This window comes from Acomys minous, assembly GCF_964271855.1.
Source record: "Acomys minous genome assembly, chromosome: 3".
Lineage (NCBI taxonomy): Eukaryota > Metazoa > Chordata > Mammalia > Rodentia > Muridae > Acomys > Acomys minous.
The window spans coordinates 143,151,220-143,169,357 of record NC_140485.1 but is presented as its reverse complement, the minus strand read 5'-3'; the positions used below and the strand labels follow the sequence as shown (position 1 = coordinate 143,169,357).

At 50.8% G+C, this 18,138-nt stretch overlaps 1 protein-coding gene across 3 annotated transcripts in view; it reads right to left on the bottom strand.

The window, feature by feature from the left end:
• RPS6KA2 (ribosomal protein S6 kinase A2) overlaps positions 1–18,138 on the bottom strand; it is a 376,214-nt gene that overhangs the window by 23,886 nt on the left and 334,190 nt on the right. For all 3 annotated transcript variants that reach the window (XM_084776488.1, XM_084776490.1, XM_084776489.1), the window contains 2 exons: positions 12,588–12,652; positions 4,651–4,753 (listed from right to left, as the gene is read on the bottom strand). In XM_084776488.1, the coding sequence (XP_084632614.1) occupies positions 4,651–4,753; positions 12,588–12,652 (168 nt within the window). The remainder of the gene's footprint in view (positions 1–4,650; positions 4,754–12,587; positions 12,653–18,138) is intronic.

The following is an 18,138-nucleotide window of genomic DNA, read 5'->3' as shown; positions in this document are numbered from 1 at the left end:
CTCTCCTTCATTGGGGCAATCAGTCTTCAGCCTTTCGGCCCAAAACATCCAACGAACTGCTTTTTGAAGCAGGAAATCCGACGGTCTGGTCCATCTATTCTCTTTGAAGCTGGACAGTCATCTTTCCAGCATCATTGTTGATCGTTGCAGACAGTCAGCCTGTCATCAGCCGTAGAGATAAGAGCAGTAGCAGAGCAGTTTTTCCGTCTAGTGACCATTCTGTCACCAGCGTCTCTTGAAGCCCCCATCTTCAATGATGCAAATGGAGAGGTGGCCAGGAGCGGATGTCTCTCTCTGTCAGGAAAGCCCTCATCATTAAATGCCATATTCTGTGGATCTCTGAAGAGTTTGAAGAGCAAATCTATCTATTCTTACAGTTATCAATCTATTCCTTTGAAGACATAGACAAGCTATTAAACAAACCTGCTCTATAACAAAGTGAGTATCTAATAGGATTTCTACGTAACTAAATACCAACTTTTATCCCCGATGATTCCAAACAGTTTTTTATAAGACATTAGTGGTACAAATAATACATCAAATAAACATTGAACAAAAAGAACGTAAATTTCTAACATACAATATACAATATTTTGTCAACATATAACATACAATACAAAAATGAATGGAATATACAATTTAAGTTCATATCAATGTGAAGCAAAAGTTGAAGTCTTAAATTTCCGTCAATCAAAAGTCTTAAATTTCCATCAATCTACAATACCAATGTAGAATTTTTTAAGTTAGTAGATTCAATAATCTACCTTTTATTCTACAATCCTGTATCCTCCCTTCCTTAAGGATCGGACCAGCTCGTGGGACTGAGACACCTAAGGACCCGTCCTGCCGAACGGATTCCAGGAGGTTTTAATCTTCTGTCCCTTTAACCTTTTTTTCCTTCTTGTATATGCTAGTTGGGTTGTATAATAAAGTTTAATTGTTAATAAACTGAGCCAACATCTGGCGCCCAACGTGGGGCCCGATGGGTTCCACAATCCCTAATGATATGAGGGAAGATTCAGTATTCCACGGGATAGAAATGTTGTTTCAGGGTATTGGCAAAATTGCAACTGCTGTTGCAAAACTCTTTCCTGCATTATACTTAGAGGGAATTCTTTGTTTTCTCATTGTCCTTTTATTACAATATTTCATGCTTAGAAGGATTAGAAGACAGGCTAATGGCATAGAAAAGCCGGAAGGGTCAGTAAGTTCTATCCTTTTGGAAAAGATTGCAGATTTGACTGGACAGATAGAAAGGCTGAGGTATAAAAATGAAGGGATGGGAAAACGGATAGAATTTTTGGCATTTGGTAGTGATGAAGGACAGAAAATAGAGAGACCGGAAAGCCAGAAAAATCAGGAAGAGTCAATAAGCTCTATCCTTTTAGAAAGAATTACTGACTTGACTAAACAAATAGGCAAAATACAGAGAAAAGTGGAAGGGCTAAAAAAGCAGAAGACACCTTTGGTTAAAAAGGCGTGGAGAGAGAGGAAAGGATCGGACCAGCTTGTGGGACTGAGACACCTAAGGACCCGTCCTGCCGAACGGATTCCAGGAGGTTTTAATCTTCTGTCCCTTTAACCTTTTTTTCCTTCTTGTATATGCTAGTTGGGTTGTATAATAAAGTTTAATTGTTAATAAACTGAGCCAACAGTTACGGCCGTCACAGCCAACCTACATGCCACTGTTAAGGCCATCACAGCCAACCTACATGCCACTGTTAAGGCCATCACAGCCAAATTAGTAGCAGTCTGCTCATATGAGAATTTTTTTTATTGCTTTTGCTGTTGCTGCGGGGGGTGTGTGTGCGCGTGTGTGCGTGCGTGTGTGTGTGTGTGTGTGTGTGTGTGTGTGTGTGTGTGTGTGTGTGCGCGTGTGTGTTGTATGTGTATATGTGTGTTTGTATGTGACAGAGAGAGACAGAGAGGGAGACTGAAAGGATGTTGTAAAATGATTAAGAGAACTTGATCACTGCAAGAGAAGATTCAGATGTGTGACTATCTGTATTTATATATTAGAAGTACATAAAATATGTAATATATAGCAAATTCCATAATATATCAAGATATATAAATAATATATAAATGATCTAGTAACCAATAACATAAAATATAATATAGACTTAGTTTTTCCTTACAAGTATATGTGACAATTTAAAAATACATACATTAAACATATATTATACACACATATGTGAGCTGGGAGGGCCTCTGATCCCAGATGGGGCCTGGCTGTGTCAGGTGGACACAACCCACCATGTGCTTTATTGGGGCAGAGATGCCAGCACATCATACGGGCCAAGAAGCTTCCTAGATACAGGCTCATCTTCAGACTTCTGGACAGAAAGGCAACAGACCCAAGACTTGCTGCCTTCCAAAGAAGCACAGTCTCCCACACAGACAGTATGCATGTGACCCTGGATTAATATGAGCAAGGCCGCCTGCTTGCAAATAAACTCCAAATGTGCTAGACAGGGGAAGCTTAGTTAAAGGAGAACATGGGAGTGGTGTTTTTAGAACGTGAAGTTATGCGCAGCGAGACGCCCAATGGCAGCCCGCAGTTTACTATGGCTGCTCCTTCCCTGACGCGGCCTGTAGACGCACGGGATCCTGCTGTCCGGTGCTTCCGTTGTGTCTTTCTTTTCCCAGCACGGGAGTCTGGCTTTGAGGCCTGTTTTCTTGCCTTCTCTTAACACTAAGAGACTGGACCAGAGAAAAACAGCTTAACAATGGCTATCAGGGTTACCAATAACCTGGGCAGTGCTAGGAATTCACTGAGCCCGGCAGTGGTGAGAGTATTGATCAGGGTCTGTTTATAGCACACCATGTATGTGTTTGTGTATGTGTGTGTGTGTGTGTGTGTGTGTGTGTGTGTGTGTGTGTGTGTGCATGCCTGTATGTGTATGTGCCTGTGCATGTGTGTGTGCACATGTGCATGCGCCTGTGCATTTGTGTAAGGAACACCACAGCCAGCTGTGGACACGGGGTTCAACACACCATGTCTGATGGCTTTCCCTGGATCAATATTGAGGGAAAACATAATTCTCTATGCACAGGTTTATGATGCTTATTTAAGGCCACATCAGCCAACTGGGCTGGAGCTTAATTTCCCCATGGAACTCAGAGATGACCTGGAGCTGCCTGGATTAGCCCTTTGCTCACAGCAGCGCAGCTTTGAGCACGTCTAACAAGCAGCCTCCTTCACTTGACAGACTCCTGACTAATGCTGCCCTTCCCAGGGAGGCTCCTGCGGAGTCTTCTCTGGCTCACAGGCCACCTTCTCATCCAGGGAAGTTGTTTTCGTGTTTGTTTATTCGCAGGTCTGATGCAGGATTTGTGAGCCACTCAGGTGCCCGCTGGGCTCTGACTTGCTGGTGTCCTCCTCTGTGCACAGGTTCAGCTGTCAGGGACTGACCGCTCTGTGGCACAGGTAGCACGCAGCATGACAACACTCAAGGACACCCCTTCCTCAGCCTCGCTCCTGACTACAGTTTTGGTCTTCCCTGGGGGTGAGTGGGACTCAGAGGTCAGAGAGAGGTGCTGACTGTCTGCGGCTGTAGCCCTGTCCATCATCACACAGGCGACAGCACGCCTGTCTCCCTGCCCAGCAGGGTGTCGATAAAGGCATTGCCCCAGGAAGCAGGAAGCAATCTCCATCTCACTTCTGACTTGAGACTCAGGGATGGGGACGGTTAGTTGAAAGTAGTGAGGAGTTCCAAGGAATCCAGTCAGCAGCTCCCATGGTGCGTGGCTGACTGAACTTGCTCCCAGTCTGCAAGGGGCTTAGCAAGTTCTGCTTGTCACCACACCATCGTTGGAGTGGCTCCTGTCACCCAACCCACAGTCAGCTGTGTTTGAAGACAGGTCTTCATGGGAGAAGTCAGGGTTGAATGAGGCCAGGGAGTGAGCCCATCACCCAGGGGACTTGTGCCCTTACAGGACGAGGAAGGAATGTCAGCACGCTCCAGCTTTTCCCACCCACAGGAAAGGCCACGAGAGGACATAATGACGTGGCCAACTATAAGACAGAGAGGCCTTACCAGGAACAGACCTTGCCAGCAATTTGACCTTGAACCCAGCCTTCTGCACTGTGACGCAACACTTCTTGCTAAGCCACCCTGAAGCGTTACTCTGTCATGTCACTCTAAGACAATTATAGCATGTGAAACAGTAAACCAGATTGTTAATGTTTAAAAGGAGCTGACCAGTTACGAGAGAACTACACAGGCCCCAGAGGTCTCACACACCATGAAGCTGTTTCTGTGCTGGGATCTAGGTGCACTGCGGCCATTGCCCCAGCTTTCACAGAAATAATACGCTTAGTTCATAAGCCCAGAGAACTAAAGGCAGCCACCTCCTGCCACACACCAGAGATGTGGACCACCCGTTTTCTTTCTGTGTCTTGCTTGTGTAACTGGGAGGACTGTCACCGCCTAGCATCTCACAACGAGAGAGGGGTCCACAGAACCCTTCTGAAGGTGGATGTCACATGAGGGGCAGCAGGAATTAGTCCTGACACTGATACCTTACTGCTAAGCAGAGAAACCAGAAAGACCAAAGGGGACTGAGGTCACGCCCAAGGGAGCATCCTGGGCACAGGCTCTCTGGAGGCAGAGGGGGTCGGCCCACGGGGGAAGAACTGGCACACACCTGTGGGTGTCCTTGCAGTAAATTCAGGGTCAAAGTGGAAGGTGTCCTCAGGCCTGCCCACTGCTGGCTTGAAGGGTGGCTTGATCTCCTTGCGGTACAGCTTCTGCAGGGAGGAACAAGACACATGCTGAGACCAGAGGCAACAGCAGCTCGCGCACTCCAAGACGCATGATGTGGTCCAGCGCAGATTCTGTGACTATATCCCAATGTAACTGCATGAGAGACTGTATGTGTAGTGTAGAAATCACATACTGGATGTGAATTACAAAAGGTGTAATTTAAGGTTAAAAGGTTTGTGCTTTGTTGAACGTCCTCCAATTTAGGGCAATGGTTTTCTAGCTTGTTTTTGGCTCCAGGAGTTTGATCTCTGAGAAAACTTTACAAGTTGGCCATGCATGCTGAGCACTGCTGGCTGTGGGGTTACCACCTTGGAGCCGACTTCAGCTCTCTGAGGGGTGAAAACGGAGGCCAAGAAAACTCCTTACACACATGGCTCTTCCCTTACACACACTGGCCATTGGCAAGACATAGAAGTCCAAGATGGATCTCTGCCAGAACTGCTGCTGGAAACCTGACCCTGCATAATAGCAAGATCCTGAGTGTGTGTACACACACACACACACACACACACACACACACACACACACACACTTTTTAAAAAGCAAAAGTACCCAAGCAAGAAAGGACCTGGGATTTGGTATTGTGGCCAACACTTTGGGGAGCCCCATGCCCCTGACTAGCAGGATCAGACGGCCTGGTACTCTTGGCTCTCCCAAGGTGTTTTCAAGCCTTTGTGGATGAAGTAATTTAAGGACTGTGCACACATATCTGTGATCTGGCAAGTCATCTATGATGGCACTGTGGATGGTGATGAGCCAAGGTCTTTTCTTGCTTGAATACTTTGTTGTTGTTGTTGTTGTTGTTGACTTTTTAACAAAGTGTGTGTGTGTGTGTGTGTGTGTGTGTGTGTGTGTGTTTACACAGGGTCTTGGTGTGTAGTCTAGGCTGGCCTGGAACTTCTGATCTTCCTGTCTTAGCCTTCTGAGTGTTGGGGACATAAGCCTATGGTACCATGCCCTGTATTTATGGTGAAGGTTCATGGACCAGCTCTGCAAATGGGGACTTACTGAGTGATCAGGTTCAAAGCCTTTAGGCAAAATATGCTCTATGCAACCCCTGGCAAGGGAAAGCCACCTCTTCAGGCAGGGAAACTGAGGCTAGGAGACACAGTAAGTTGTTCAAGGCCAAGGGATAGTGGGTGGAGCAGGGAAGGAAGACAGAGCCAGACTGCAGAGCCTTTGAGAAACAAATGCAACGGATGTGGAGAGCACTGCAGCAGGCCCAAAGGGAACAGTGGCTGAAGGCCAGAGCCTGCCCTGGAGGGGTGTGTGTGTGCGTGTGTGTGTGTGTGTGTGTGTGTGTGTGTGTGTGTGTGCGCGCGTGTGCGTGTGCGTGTCTCCTCAGATCCAGGGTGACCACAGGCATGCACACGCAGGACCCAGAAACCCTTGGGAACTACAGAGAAGCAGTTAACTCCCATTAACTCAGAATCAGAGTCACTTTGTCATCCCACTCTGGTGAATGTCTCTCATCAGGACCAGAGAAATAGAAAAGCCACGCTCTGTGGTGATACCTGTTCATTTGGGACACATCTCTGTGTAGGTGCCTCTGGCCAGAGCCTAGGCCTTGCCAGGGGACTTATTCACATCATCAAGAGATTCCCATCAGAAACAGAACAGCAAACACAAACAGCTGCCGCTTAAGTCTGAGAGGCACCTTTGGCTGGGAAAGCTGGAGTACACAGGGGCTGTTTTATTTGATCCCTCAGCTCATGGAGCCCTAGGAGTGGAGAAGGCTGAGGCCTCACCTTCGCCTGCCTAGTGTCACAGTGGTTGAGAAAACCACTCCTCAGTTGGACCTTCTTATCACGAGTCATGCCTGGGGATGTGGTGTTGCCTTTTGTGTGCCACTGCAACCTGGTCAAGCTGCAGTCCACAAGGGGTAGCATCACCCCAAGTGCCATGAGGCCCACATGCCCGGCATGGCTTGGCACTCTCACTCCTCTCCCGTTGTCTTTTTCTGTCCACCCATCAACACTGTGACTGCACAGGCCAGCTTGTGAAGAGGCGCGGATGAGTGCTGAGCAGACCCTATACATCCCTCGGAACCCTTCCCTCTTATAGGAAGCACCCCAATGGGCAAAGCTGGCTGCGGGTGTGTTAACCGATGGTGGGCATGGCCTGTAGACAGCATTCCATGGGGTCACCAATGCTCTGAGAGCTCACGCTGTCCAGAAAGCTCGGCTTCACCTCCACAGAGCCTGAATCCAGGACACTCTTGATGGCAGTTCTTCATCTGCTTTGGTCTAGTCGACCAGAGGTTCCTGCCTGGAGGCTCAGAATTATCTAGAAACAGGAGTGGCTAGGCTCCAATGCATAATCCCACAAGGGTGCCGAGAGGTCCCCGAGGCGAGAGCATCTTTGACAAATGGAGGGGGCAGATGATTCAGGTGCCCTGCTGTGTGTGGGGCTTTGCTCGGGGCACTCTGTGCTTCACCCTCTGCCCTTCATATACCCCAGGGCTGGAGCCACCAGTGCCTGAACCAGTGACTGAACAGTCAGGGACTGAGGTGGTCACACATCACACCTGCATGCTGTGGACAGCAGGCTGTACGGGCATCCTGGCAACATGTCATCTCGTTCTTTTTGAAGCCTGATCCAGCTACAGAGAGGCAACAGGAGGCAGGTGAGAGAGTGGACAGAGCACCTGTCAAATAACAGATGCCTTAGCTATGGAGAGCCGACTGAATGTACCATTGCTGACATCAAGCTCTGGACGGCCTCCATGCCCTCACCAGGGCTCTCTGGAGCAGCGGCTCTGTGCCAGAACAACTTTCTAGAAACTTCTCCTGATCTTGAGGGCAAATCTGTGTCTCCCTCTTGTTGCAAAGACGTTCTGGAAGGTGCTCATGTGTGCTCTTATTGTACATGGCACCTGAACACGGAGAGTGACTGTGCTTTTGCTTCTGAGTATGAATTTCTGTGCACAGGTTGACACAAGGGTGAGCTTGACCAGCGTCTGTCTGAGATTCTGGAATAATTTGTGCCTGCCCTGAGGCAGCAGGAGGAAAAATGGGAACCTCACCATCCAACCCGTTTTTAATCGTCTCATTTGTCCCTCATTATCAAGATGTGTAGTGAGAAATTTTGGTTTCTTTAAAAAACAGAAATATTATGGGAATGTGTTTTTGTTTTAATCCCAGGCATGGGATGTGAGGCTGCTTCAGACTGTCCACAGCAGCTGACTAGGGTTTGCCTTGTGCTCTGGCAGGGTTGTGGTTTTGCCAGCTGCAGATAGTTTCTGCAAGTGTATGATGTTTGGAATTCTGGGGACTCTTGAGGGGGTTTATGAATGCTAGAGCCCTGAGAGGGGCTGTGGCAGCTGTTGTTGTTGCTGCTGCTGCTGCGGCGGCTGGTGGTGGTTGTAGTTTTGTTGCAGTTTTTCAAGTGGTCATGCACAAGGGAGACAAGAAGAAATTGAATATCCTCATGGCTAAGATCAAATTTGCCCCAAGGAACTAAAGGCCCCTAATCAGCAGGAAGCAGCCTAACAATAACAAAGCCCCTCTATCCTTCTGTTTCTCTCCTACCTAGTGTTGGGGAGTTGGAAGAGAGTAAGGAACCCACAAAGTAGCAAACACCAGTTACAAAGGTGAGCCAGCTTAGCGCTGATAGCGAGATGTGTTTCCTATTGCACACGTGCTAAGGAGGCTGAGCAGGTACATCAGGATCTACATACACCCGAGATGTCTTGTAGGAAGTGAGCAAAAGGCAGGAAACGCCAAATAAAAGTGGAGACTACCAAAAGAACACGAAACAGGCTCTACCTTGGGGTCCCAGACCCTAACATCTGTTTAATGCAGTTTTGGCTCAGGCATTTTGAAAATAATCTGCTCCAAAAAGCAAAGGGCACAAATGTGCCACTCCTGAACCGGCAACGCTGACACATGCAGGCACAGAACGAGGGCAGAATGGAAGCAACAGGGAGGATGGAGATGAAGTGCATCCTCTGTGGATGGGCTGTGCCCGTGAGGAAGAACACGGCCTGTACACACCTATCCAACCCAAGTGATGCTGCCAACTATCCAGACCCACAAGCCCCACGGCAGCAGGGACTGTGGCTGCAGTCCTCATGGGGACTTTGGAGGGGTGACCTCTCCTGGTACAGCCAACCACAGGAGGAAGTGATGGAAATCCTCCTGTGGCAGCCGGAGCAAGAGCACATGATGAAAGCCCAACTGAAACCCTCAATTGTGAAACATCGGCCGTACCCCACCTGAAGGGAATCACTACGCTCGACCTGCGCCAGGCAGCGCACAGGCCAGCCGACTGCCACACACAGCGCTCTGTGCTCAGTTTCTCTTCAGACTCCTCACCTCACAGAAAAACAGAGGATGTGAAAAACACCACATGCACGAGTCACTCATATTAACAGTTGACAGTAATGGCCGCCACGCCTGCAGCCACCTCTGCCAAATCCTGATGCTGAGTGTCTGTGCCTTGGCTTTGGACAGTGGTCTGGAAACAGGCAATTTGGCAGGTGTCTCCACTCTGCTACCCTGGGCCTGAATCTGCTGAAGGCTTGTTTTCTGCCCATCTGGGTGCCATTTCACCCTGGGTCTGCTCACTAGTAGCCGGCTGGCTAGATGCCGATGTGCACTGGCCTGCTTGGCCCTGTGAGGTCACCTTTTATGTTATATGTTTACCTTGGGTTTATGCTAATCCTGAGTTCTCAGCACTGCTTCAGCTCCCCGGCAAAAGTCAACACAGCTTACACTCGCTGGCCCCACGTCCTCTGCTCAAGCTTCCTGGTCTATAATTAACTTGCAGTTTTTCACTTAGCTAGGCAAGCGGCACGGGTGTTCCGAGAGCAGACCTGGGGCTTGCACTAATGAGCTGGGAGCAGAGGGCAAATGGAAAGGCAGAGAACCCTCCACCCGTTCCAGCTAACACTGGTGACCACACTTCTGTGGTAGATGACACGGTCTGTGCCTGCAGGTCATCAAATAACCAGGGGACAACTGGTGCCTGACAGGTGTTTATTTTAAAAAGGAAGAAATATATGCTGGTAGTTTTAGGGTCACACAGAAGGCAGCAGAAAGCAAAATAAATAAGCTGTTGTTTTTTCAGCTGTATCCTAAGGCTGCACCTGGATAAAATCCACAGGCAGGAATCTGATGCCATTAAATGTTTTTCCTTTTGTCGCTCCTGGACGTCCATATTGCCAAGGGGCATGGGAGGAGACCCTCTGGCAAAAAGGGTCCTGGAGAACACGGGACTTGAGTGGGTTTCAGATCTGAGCCGTTCACCCCACCCAAGTGCACGGGACATGCCTCCATCTTCTCCTTTCTCCCTCTCCAGGTTACCTCCTGCTTGCCTCCTCCCTGCTTCTGTTTTCTCTCAACACTCAACAATCACACACTCCTGCTGTGGCTGAACAACCACTTCGTGGTGCAGCAAACCTTTTGGAACCCCTCCAGGCCAGGGCCTCTTCCTATCACCATGCTGCAGGCAACTCCGGGCAGGCTACAAATGCTGCTCATGGCTGGATGAGTTAGCATGAAGGCAGGCTTGTGGCTCCTCTACCATGCAGGGTATTCATCAGAGCCCTGGGCAGACCCAGGCTGCCATCCCTCCAGGCTCTGCTGGGTGCTGTCAAGGACAGGGTGACAGTAAACGGATTTGGTTCTAGTGACCCAGAAGAGCCTCTTTTAAAGCCAAACAAAGTAAAAACCAGAAGGTGAAACAAAGAACCAAACGCACCTCCCTGCATTAGTCTAGCTTGGATGACGTTCAAATGATACAGAAATGCCACTTCTTAGTTCCGGAGTTCAATATCTATGTTTGCACTGAAGGGACTTGGCTCCCCAGAGACAGAGAGGCCAAGGCAAGCTCAGGGCCTGGTGTAGTCTATGGAATGTGTATGTGGCTGCCAAAAGGCCGCACAGACCTAGCCTTCTGCAGCCCATACTAGCCCAGCCTTGACCCAGAGTGGTGATTAGCTCTGTCATCACCTAGGAAGACAAGTCTCAATGAGGGACACTGGCATGGCCTGTGGAAGACTGTCCCAATTAACATAATTGACACTGGAAGATGCAATCCACCATATGTGGCTCCATGCCCTAGGCAGGGAGTCCTGAAGTGTATCCGGAGTTGAGACACCCAGTTGTACACAAGCACAGGAGCAAGCCAGGGCATGGCCTGTGCACTTTCTCCACACCCTTGACTGTAGATACAACGTCACCAACTGGCTCCATCCAGTTTCCGCGGACTTGACTTCCAGCTGTAACCTAGAACTGTGAGGCAAAACAAACCCCTGGCCCTCTAAGTTGTTTTCTCCCTCAATTATTTCACCACAACATAAACGGAGGAACACTGGGTTCCAGACCCATCTGCAGCTCACACCCTAGGACGCTCATTATACAGACCCTGCGACCAGCGTCTGCTCTAGGATGCCATTAGACTGCCATTCACCAAAGTTCCATCTCAGCCGGATCCCCCTGAGGGGGTGCTACCTGGGCCACCACCTGTGGGCACGGCCGGGGACTTCCACCAGGACTGCCACCCCAGCCCCTCCCTGTGCACCCCCCTGACTCACCAAGCCCCTTTCTACTCCCCAGCACGGTCTCTGGAAGGAGGGCTGTACACCTCAGAGAGGAGCATGAGAAGTAGGGATAGGGGAATGCCACGTGGCAGAGGAAACCAAGGTGTGTCCCCTACCAGAGATAGGAGGAGCCACCCCTAGGCCTGGCTTCCACACCCCATATGCCATGCTGTGCTGATCATAGGGTAATATGAGGCCTACTGTGAATGAGGCCTATCTGTGGGCCAGTCTCCACAGAGGCGTTTCCTCAAGCACAGGCTGAGTGGGAGCTGTGGGGCCTGTTGGTGGACAGAGGTGGAGGTTTTGCTCTGCTTTTGCAATATCCTGTCCTCCTTGGCTTTGCAGGGACAGTCCCAATTTTTTTTTTTTAATGTGCTCTCTGAACACTTGCTAGGGAGACACAGGCAAGCTGACATTCCGCCTGCTTTCCTCTGACCTTCCCTGGGAGAAGCCTTATTCAAAGGAGCCCTGTAACTAGACCAGCAGAGCCAGAACCCTCCCCCCCCTCACCTTGCCTGGTGTGGATGGAGCTCAGGGAACAAAGGGCTGGAGCACCCCCTTGACACTCCCCTTGACAGTCCCTTTGACACACACCCCCTTTGATACTCCTCCCCATGTGGGATGTTTTAACCCAGGGCTGTTATTTTGTCCTCTGAGGTAAAATGAAAGAGGACATAAAAGGGGAGGAGGAGGGCGGGGTGGAGAGTGAACTTTACACTTTCTGCTTCTGCTTCTCTGCGTTTTTGCAGTGCTGGGGGCAGGGCCCAGGACCTTAAGTATGGTGGCCAAGCACTCTGCCATTGAGCTACACCCACCCTGATGTGTAAATATTCTGTTAACAAGTTCCCTGGGATTCATTTAACATAAAGTCCCACCTACATTGTATGACAGCATGGGTATCGGGAGGTATGCCATGACGGAGGGGGAGAGCCCAGCAGGCTATCAGATGCAAGTCATCCTGAAAGCCTGTCTGTCATTGGTGTGCCTTCTCCCTCAGCAGAAGCTAGCATTAGCATGGCTGGGGCAGGTGTAAGGCGATGGATGTTGAGGATCCAATGGGCATGTGTACTAGTGAGGATTTAGGACTGACAGCAGCAGCTCACCAGTTCGCACCTCTCTGGGAAGCTGGCCGTCTTGAGCATGCTCACCCACAGGTGCAGAGTCTCGGTTTGTCTCTCAGTGCAGACAGAGGCCATGCTCACAAACAGCTGCAGTGCTCCCTCCACACTCTCCTTCCCCTGTGTGAGTAGTGGAGACCACCACACGCAACTTACATTCCAGTCTATGGTGACAAAGAAAGGATGTCGCTTGATCTCCTCCACTCCGTCGATGCCAGCACCTGCCACAACACAGTAGAGAATATTCGTCAGTGCAAAAGCCCAAGGCCACGTGTTACCTCCGACTGCTACTAACACAGCAGTGTGATGGATGAGAGGGCACACTGCAGGGCAAATCCTGGCTTGGTCTTTTTCAGAGAAGAAATCTTGCACCTGCTACGGCCTCGGAGCCCAAGAAGCCCCCAGTCGACTCCAGGGCTTGTGATACGGATGCACTGTGAAGCAGGAGTGGTGAAGGAAAGGTGGGCGTCAGGGTCCAGGTGCCCAGAGAGGAGCAGGTGGCTGTCCCAGTTGCAGACCATCTTTACAACATGCAGAACACAGCATCAGGCCAGGTTCCCAGGACTTGAGAAAGCACAGCAGGGCCAGAGGGTACTGTGTAGAGCACCTGACCAGGCTGCTGTACCATTTACCAGGAGAAGGAAACTTCTCATAAAAGGAAAAGGAGAGTGGATAGGACCAAGTAGTAAGACATGGTACCTGGCCTGGGGTCCCCTCCACCACACCCAACCCTTGCATAATGGTCAGATGCCAGCTGGAGATAGTTTGTGGGTCTCTCTGATCTGTCCAACCATTGCGTCTACCTAACCACTCCTCTTACTTTGATTATATCAAAATCCTAAGCTGTGTGCTGCAGGGATTGGCAGGAGACAGGGGGTATCTGTGGCTGTGAGATCATTCTGTGTGTCGCTCAGCGCCAGAGCCAGCCTAGGGTGAGTGATGAGTTCCGGGGGAACAGTGTGAGTGTGTTCAAGTGGCAACACCCCCCACAGCCACCTAATGTGAACCTGAGTGCTGGGGGTGGGGGTGGGGCGGTGAGGGGACTCGCTGTGCCTTCTGTTCAGCTTCTCTGAGGAAGGAGCTTGTGCTTTCCCTAGGACTGTAAGGCAGGCAAAGTACCCAGGCTATTCTGCCGTGAGTCAGAGACAGAACCGGTCTCAGCCAGCTAGGAATGGAATCACAGGAGTCTTGTCGGTGCCTGACTGAGAGGAGGAAATGAATGCCTTTCCCATCCCCACCCCGATCCACGCTGCACCCTGACCTCCTGAATCTAAGACCTGGTGGTTCTGGTCAAAATCAGACAGTCCTCTTGAGTGTGCCCCCACTCAGTTCAGGAAGCTCCTGGAACCCTAGAGGGGGCTCCTTTGTGACACTGTGAAGGGCAGCACAAGGCCACCTGGAGATGCTGTGGTGACCTGTCCTGGCTGGCGTCCCTGGCTCATGCTCAGACCCCCTGGTTCTCTGCTCTGCTCACAGCAGGGACACAGACCACCTCCCACCTCGCATGGTGCTTGGAAAGATCCGAGTGGGCCGGTCACACCAGGTTCTATGTCTCAGTCTGGGTTGTTTGGTTGCTGCTACAGTTTGATAGGAAAACACACAAGTAAAGGAGCCAGGGCAAGGGCTCAGGCTCAGGGGCCCCATGTCCACACGAGGCAGTATCAGGGGCTCCTTTGGGGACATGCAGCACACATCCCTCCTGTGTCCCCTACAAAGCGGTCACTTCCAGATGAGCAACTCAGGCTAATGTAAGCCGTGTCACCTGCTCCAGGCCCCATCTGGAACCATAGAAGGGAGCCTTCCAAACTCAGCTGTGACACCCTCTCTGAGGTCTCCACCGTGTGCCCAGATCTGACCCAGATCTTTCATTTCAGACCCCCAGGTGGAGGCTCCTGCTTCAGAGGACCTGTGTCCCTTGCTGTAGCCCAAACCACAGCACCAGGGCTTTGAGTCCCAGCACCCAGTGTCCTTCCCTTGAGGGGTTCTCTGCTGCTGAAGTAACCTCGAGAACAGGTGGCCTGACTTCCAAAGCTGCCCTCCTGGGCCACTGTCCCTCAGTCCTTTGATGAGGCCCAGAACTCCAGACTCAAGAGTCCTGGTGATGAATGTCACCCATCGTCCCAGGCCTCAGCATGCGCACCAGTCCATGAGGCCTGCCTTGCCTCTGCTAGAAGGCCCTCCGTGCATACACTTGCAGTATGGTCTGCAGACGCGAGGGAACCTGCTGCTGGTGTGTGTGAAGCCACTCTGCCACTCTCCCCCGTCCTCCGGCTCCTCCGCAACTAGAATCCGGCACCAAGTTTGCTTAAAGAGCTGATATTTTGATTATTGCTCAAAAACTATACACATTGCTGGAAGGTTCTGGAAGGTTTCTGCATCCAGGTCTTTAAAGCTGCAGTGACCTTTAGAGAACAAACTCAGTCATTCTCCCTCATGTTAGTCTTCTCCTCTCCTGAAACCTTTTAAGAGAGTGGTGGATTTGGCTTTGCCTTTATCCAGACTGAACACATTTGACGAATAGCAGACAGAGTTCCGGGCGGGAAGGCTGGGAATGTGTCTGTGCTGACGTGGGAGTCAGAGCTACGATGTTACAGGATCTTGACCAAACACTACTCAAGCCTCTCCTGTTCTGGAAAGATGCCTGCAAATCATCTCCTGTCATGGGCACTGACAAGACTTCAGAGTGAGACCGGCAGGCAGCATGGAGGACCGCGTGTCTGTTTTTGACATGGTGACATCTTGAAGCATGCATCTCTGGGCCCACCATTCTATACTTGGTTAAAGGCATGAAGCACAGAGTTGAGACCCATACTATCCTGGGAAGGGATTCTCTCCGTCCCCCATGTTTAGCCAGGTCTTCTTAACACATGGATACCCTCCTCCACTGTGTCCATTGCATCAGGGACTTACAAGTCCAGCCAGCTCTTCCCAAGAGGTTTTGTCTGATGAAAAGATTCTCACTGGTTTTCTCTTGAACATGGCAATTCCTAGCTCCTCTGCAATGGTCACATTTGTTGTCCTTTTAGAGCTGCACGGACTCCCAAGATTCTCCTGGAAACACCCAGAGTACACTCTGCTGGCGGCTTGCCTTCCTCACCTCCTGTGACTTCAGCCCTCTGTCTCTATGGAACCACCTGGAGAGCCGTCCAGGACTGACAGACATATGAGCTCTGCCTTTTATTTCTTAGTCACTTACATGCTATTTGCTCATCATTTCTGTCCATTGAAATCTCACCCATTTGATGTTAACAGCCTTTGCCTGATAAGTGTGTGTTGTGTAGAACTGCTGGGCAGCGTGTTTATGCGTGTGTGCCTGTGTGCCTGTGTGCTTACCCTATCATTAGACAGCCCTAGTCTCCTTGAGTTCTTGAGGGATCCCTGGGGCTGCTTCTCAGCTGACTACCTTCACATAAAAGCCCAGGTTATTTGTGTGGTTTGAAGAAGCCATCAAAGGTCAGTGTATGACACCTGAGGACACAGGTTGGTAGCGCTGCTTGTGGAACCTGGGATGGCAGTGTCTGCCATCTGTCTAGATCACCTCTGGACAGGAAACAGAATGGAGACACAGAAGTCCTGTGTGAACCTGAGCAGGGCTCAGTGGCTGTTCTAGACTATTCTCGCTGTTCAGTGTGATGAGGACCACTCACTTGCCAAGTTGTTGGTGTTCATCCCACCCCTAACTCCTTGCTGACCTCACCTCAGGCTCCCAGGTGAGAACTTCCGGACCCTCTGGGAGAGGATGCAGCTGCTCATTAGGGCGAGTGGAACTCTGCTCGCTTTGGAAAGACCAGGGAGCAGATTAATACGGTTGATGTTCCTTGTCAGGACAGAGACTTACACCTGAGGAATGGCGAACACGCCCAGTAGACCAAGCAGCCACAGCTCAGAGCCTGAGTCTGCTATCTTTCTCCAGAGGGCTCCGAGTCTGAAAAGTCCACACAGAATTCTGCAGGGTGAGTCACATGCCCTCCTCTCCATCATTGGGGTAACGGGGCTGGACTGAGCCCCCGCCATGCTTTCTTGACTTTTAACCTCTCTGAGCTGCCAGGTCTGAGCTGGATCCTTTATGGCACAGGCGAGGTTCCTGGAAGGCAGCCCCGGCAGTAATTTCCATGGCATCTGCCAAAGATGGGCCCTGACTCCCTCAGCCCATGCAGGCATGTGGAACTGTCCCCACAAGGCTGCTGTGTCCTCTGGCCCTCAGGGCCTTGGCACGCCCAGCACCACTGAGGGGACTCAGCATATTCAACAGTTAGTATGGCTACAGACGGCAGGTGGAGGCTTCCATGGAGCACAGAGCGAGTCAGTCAGCCAGGGAAAAGGCTGTGAGGTGGAGATGATTCAGGCCTGGGACAGCTCAGGATGAGGAAGGGCAACGCAGAGAGTCGGCTTCTCTGAGATGTCCTGTACACTGTGGTACCCCCTCCACAGGCCCTGTACGGTCACACTCAATCTACGTGACACAGGGCAGTGTTTCCTACGTGCCGGGCACTGTTCTGTCCCTGTGAAGCACAGCACCTGACAACTCTGAGGAACACGCTGTTGTTCTCAGTTCACAGATAAGCAGGCAAGCAGGTAGAGAGGTTGAGCTATGGGCTGGAAGTTGCACAGTCAAGCAGAGAACAGGCACGGGTCATAGCTGAGGATCTGCCCCCGCCCCCTGCACCCTGGCAGCAAGGCATCTATGTGCACCCCAAGCTGTGTTTTTTGTACGTCATCCCACAAGTCCTGATAATGAGGATCATCTGCCAGATCTGGGAAGACCCCCAAGCCCAGCATATGAATGAGGGGCTCGAATGAGACCCTCCTAGATCATGCTCTGCGCACACACCTGTCCTTCATGACACTGTACTGCGCACACACCTGTCCTTCATGACACTGTACTGTCCTCATCATCTGCCCAAGTATAGCGAGGAAGAATGCTGGCTTGGACCATCAGTGTAACATGTTGGGGCTCAGAAAATGAACCCCAAAGTGAAGCCCTGGAGGACAAAGTTCCTCTGGCCTCTCTCATACACCTGTCTCTTACCAGCTTTTCTCTCTGGAGCAAATACAACACTCGCCTCCATAGGAAGCAGAAAAGCCAGGGCCCCTTTCTTCCAAAGGCAAGAGAGAACCAAATAGCTACCACTACGCTTGCCTACCTTTCCGGGCCGGAGCCAGGCACAGAGATGCTGACTACTCGCATGGCGTTGGGTCTCAGGACACTTGTTCAAGAGATGGGGTCCTAGGAGTGGGATGTAGGCTGGGGGAGCCTGTGGCAAGCCTTGCTGAGCCTCTGGGTCTCCTCCACCATTCTGTGCTCTCTCTCAGCCCCATTTTTTGTGGGCTGTGCTATTTCACCAAACCCAAGGGCAAGGGGAACCTTCCCGGTGTCATTGAGTCTTCACCTGAAGACCCTCGTGCTGGGTACAAGTGTGACTGAGCACCTTAGTTACACATTCTCCTGCTCCCCTGGCTGCTATGGGTGCCAGTGTGGCCCTCAGGATGGGCAGAGGGGACTGTGGGTACCACCATATAGGCAGTACCAAGGCTGAGGTGGGCCAGTGGGCCTCAGAGTCTAAATGCTGTTTCCTTTCAAAACAGATCCCTGCTTTAAAAAAAAAGATTTTTAAAATATAAAAATATGTGCTTACTGCCTAGAGAGCCAGCCTGCTAAGGAGCATGAGGCAGAAGGGGTGCCCCCTGCTGGCCACCTAGGAAATGA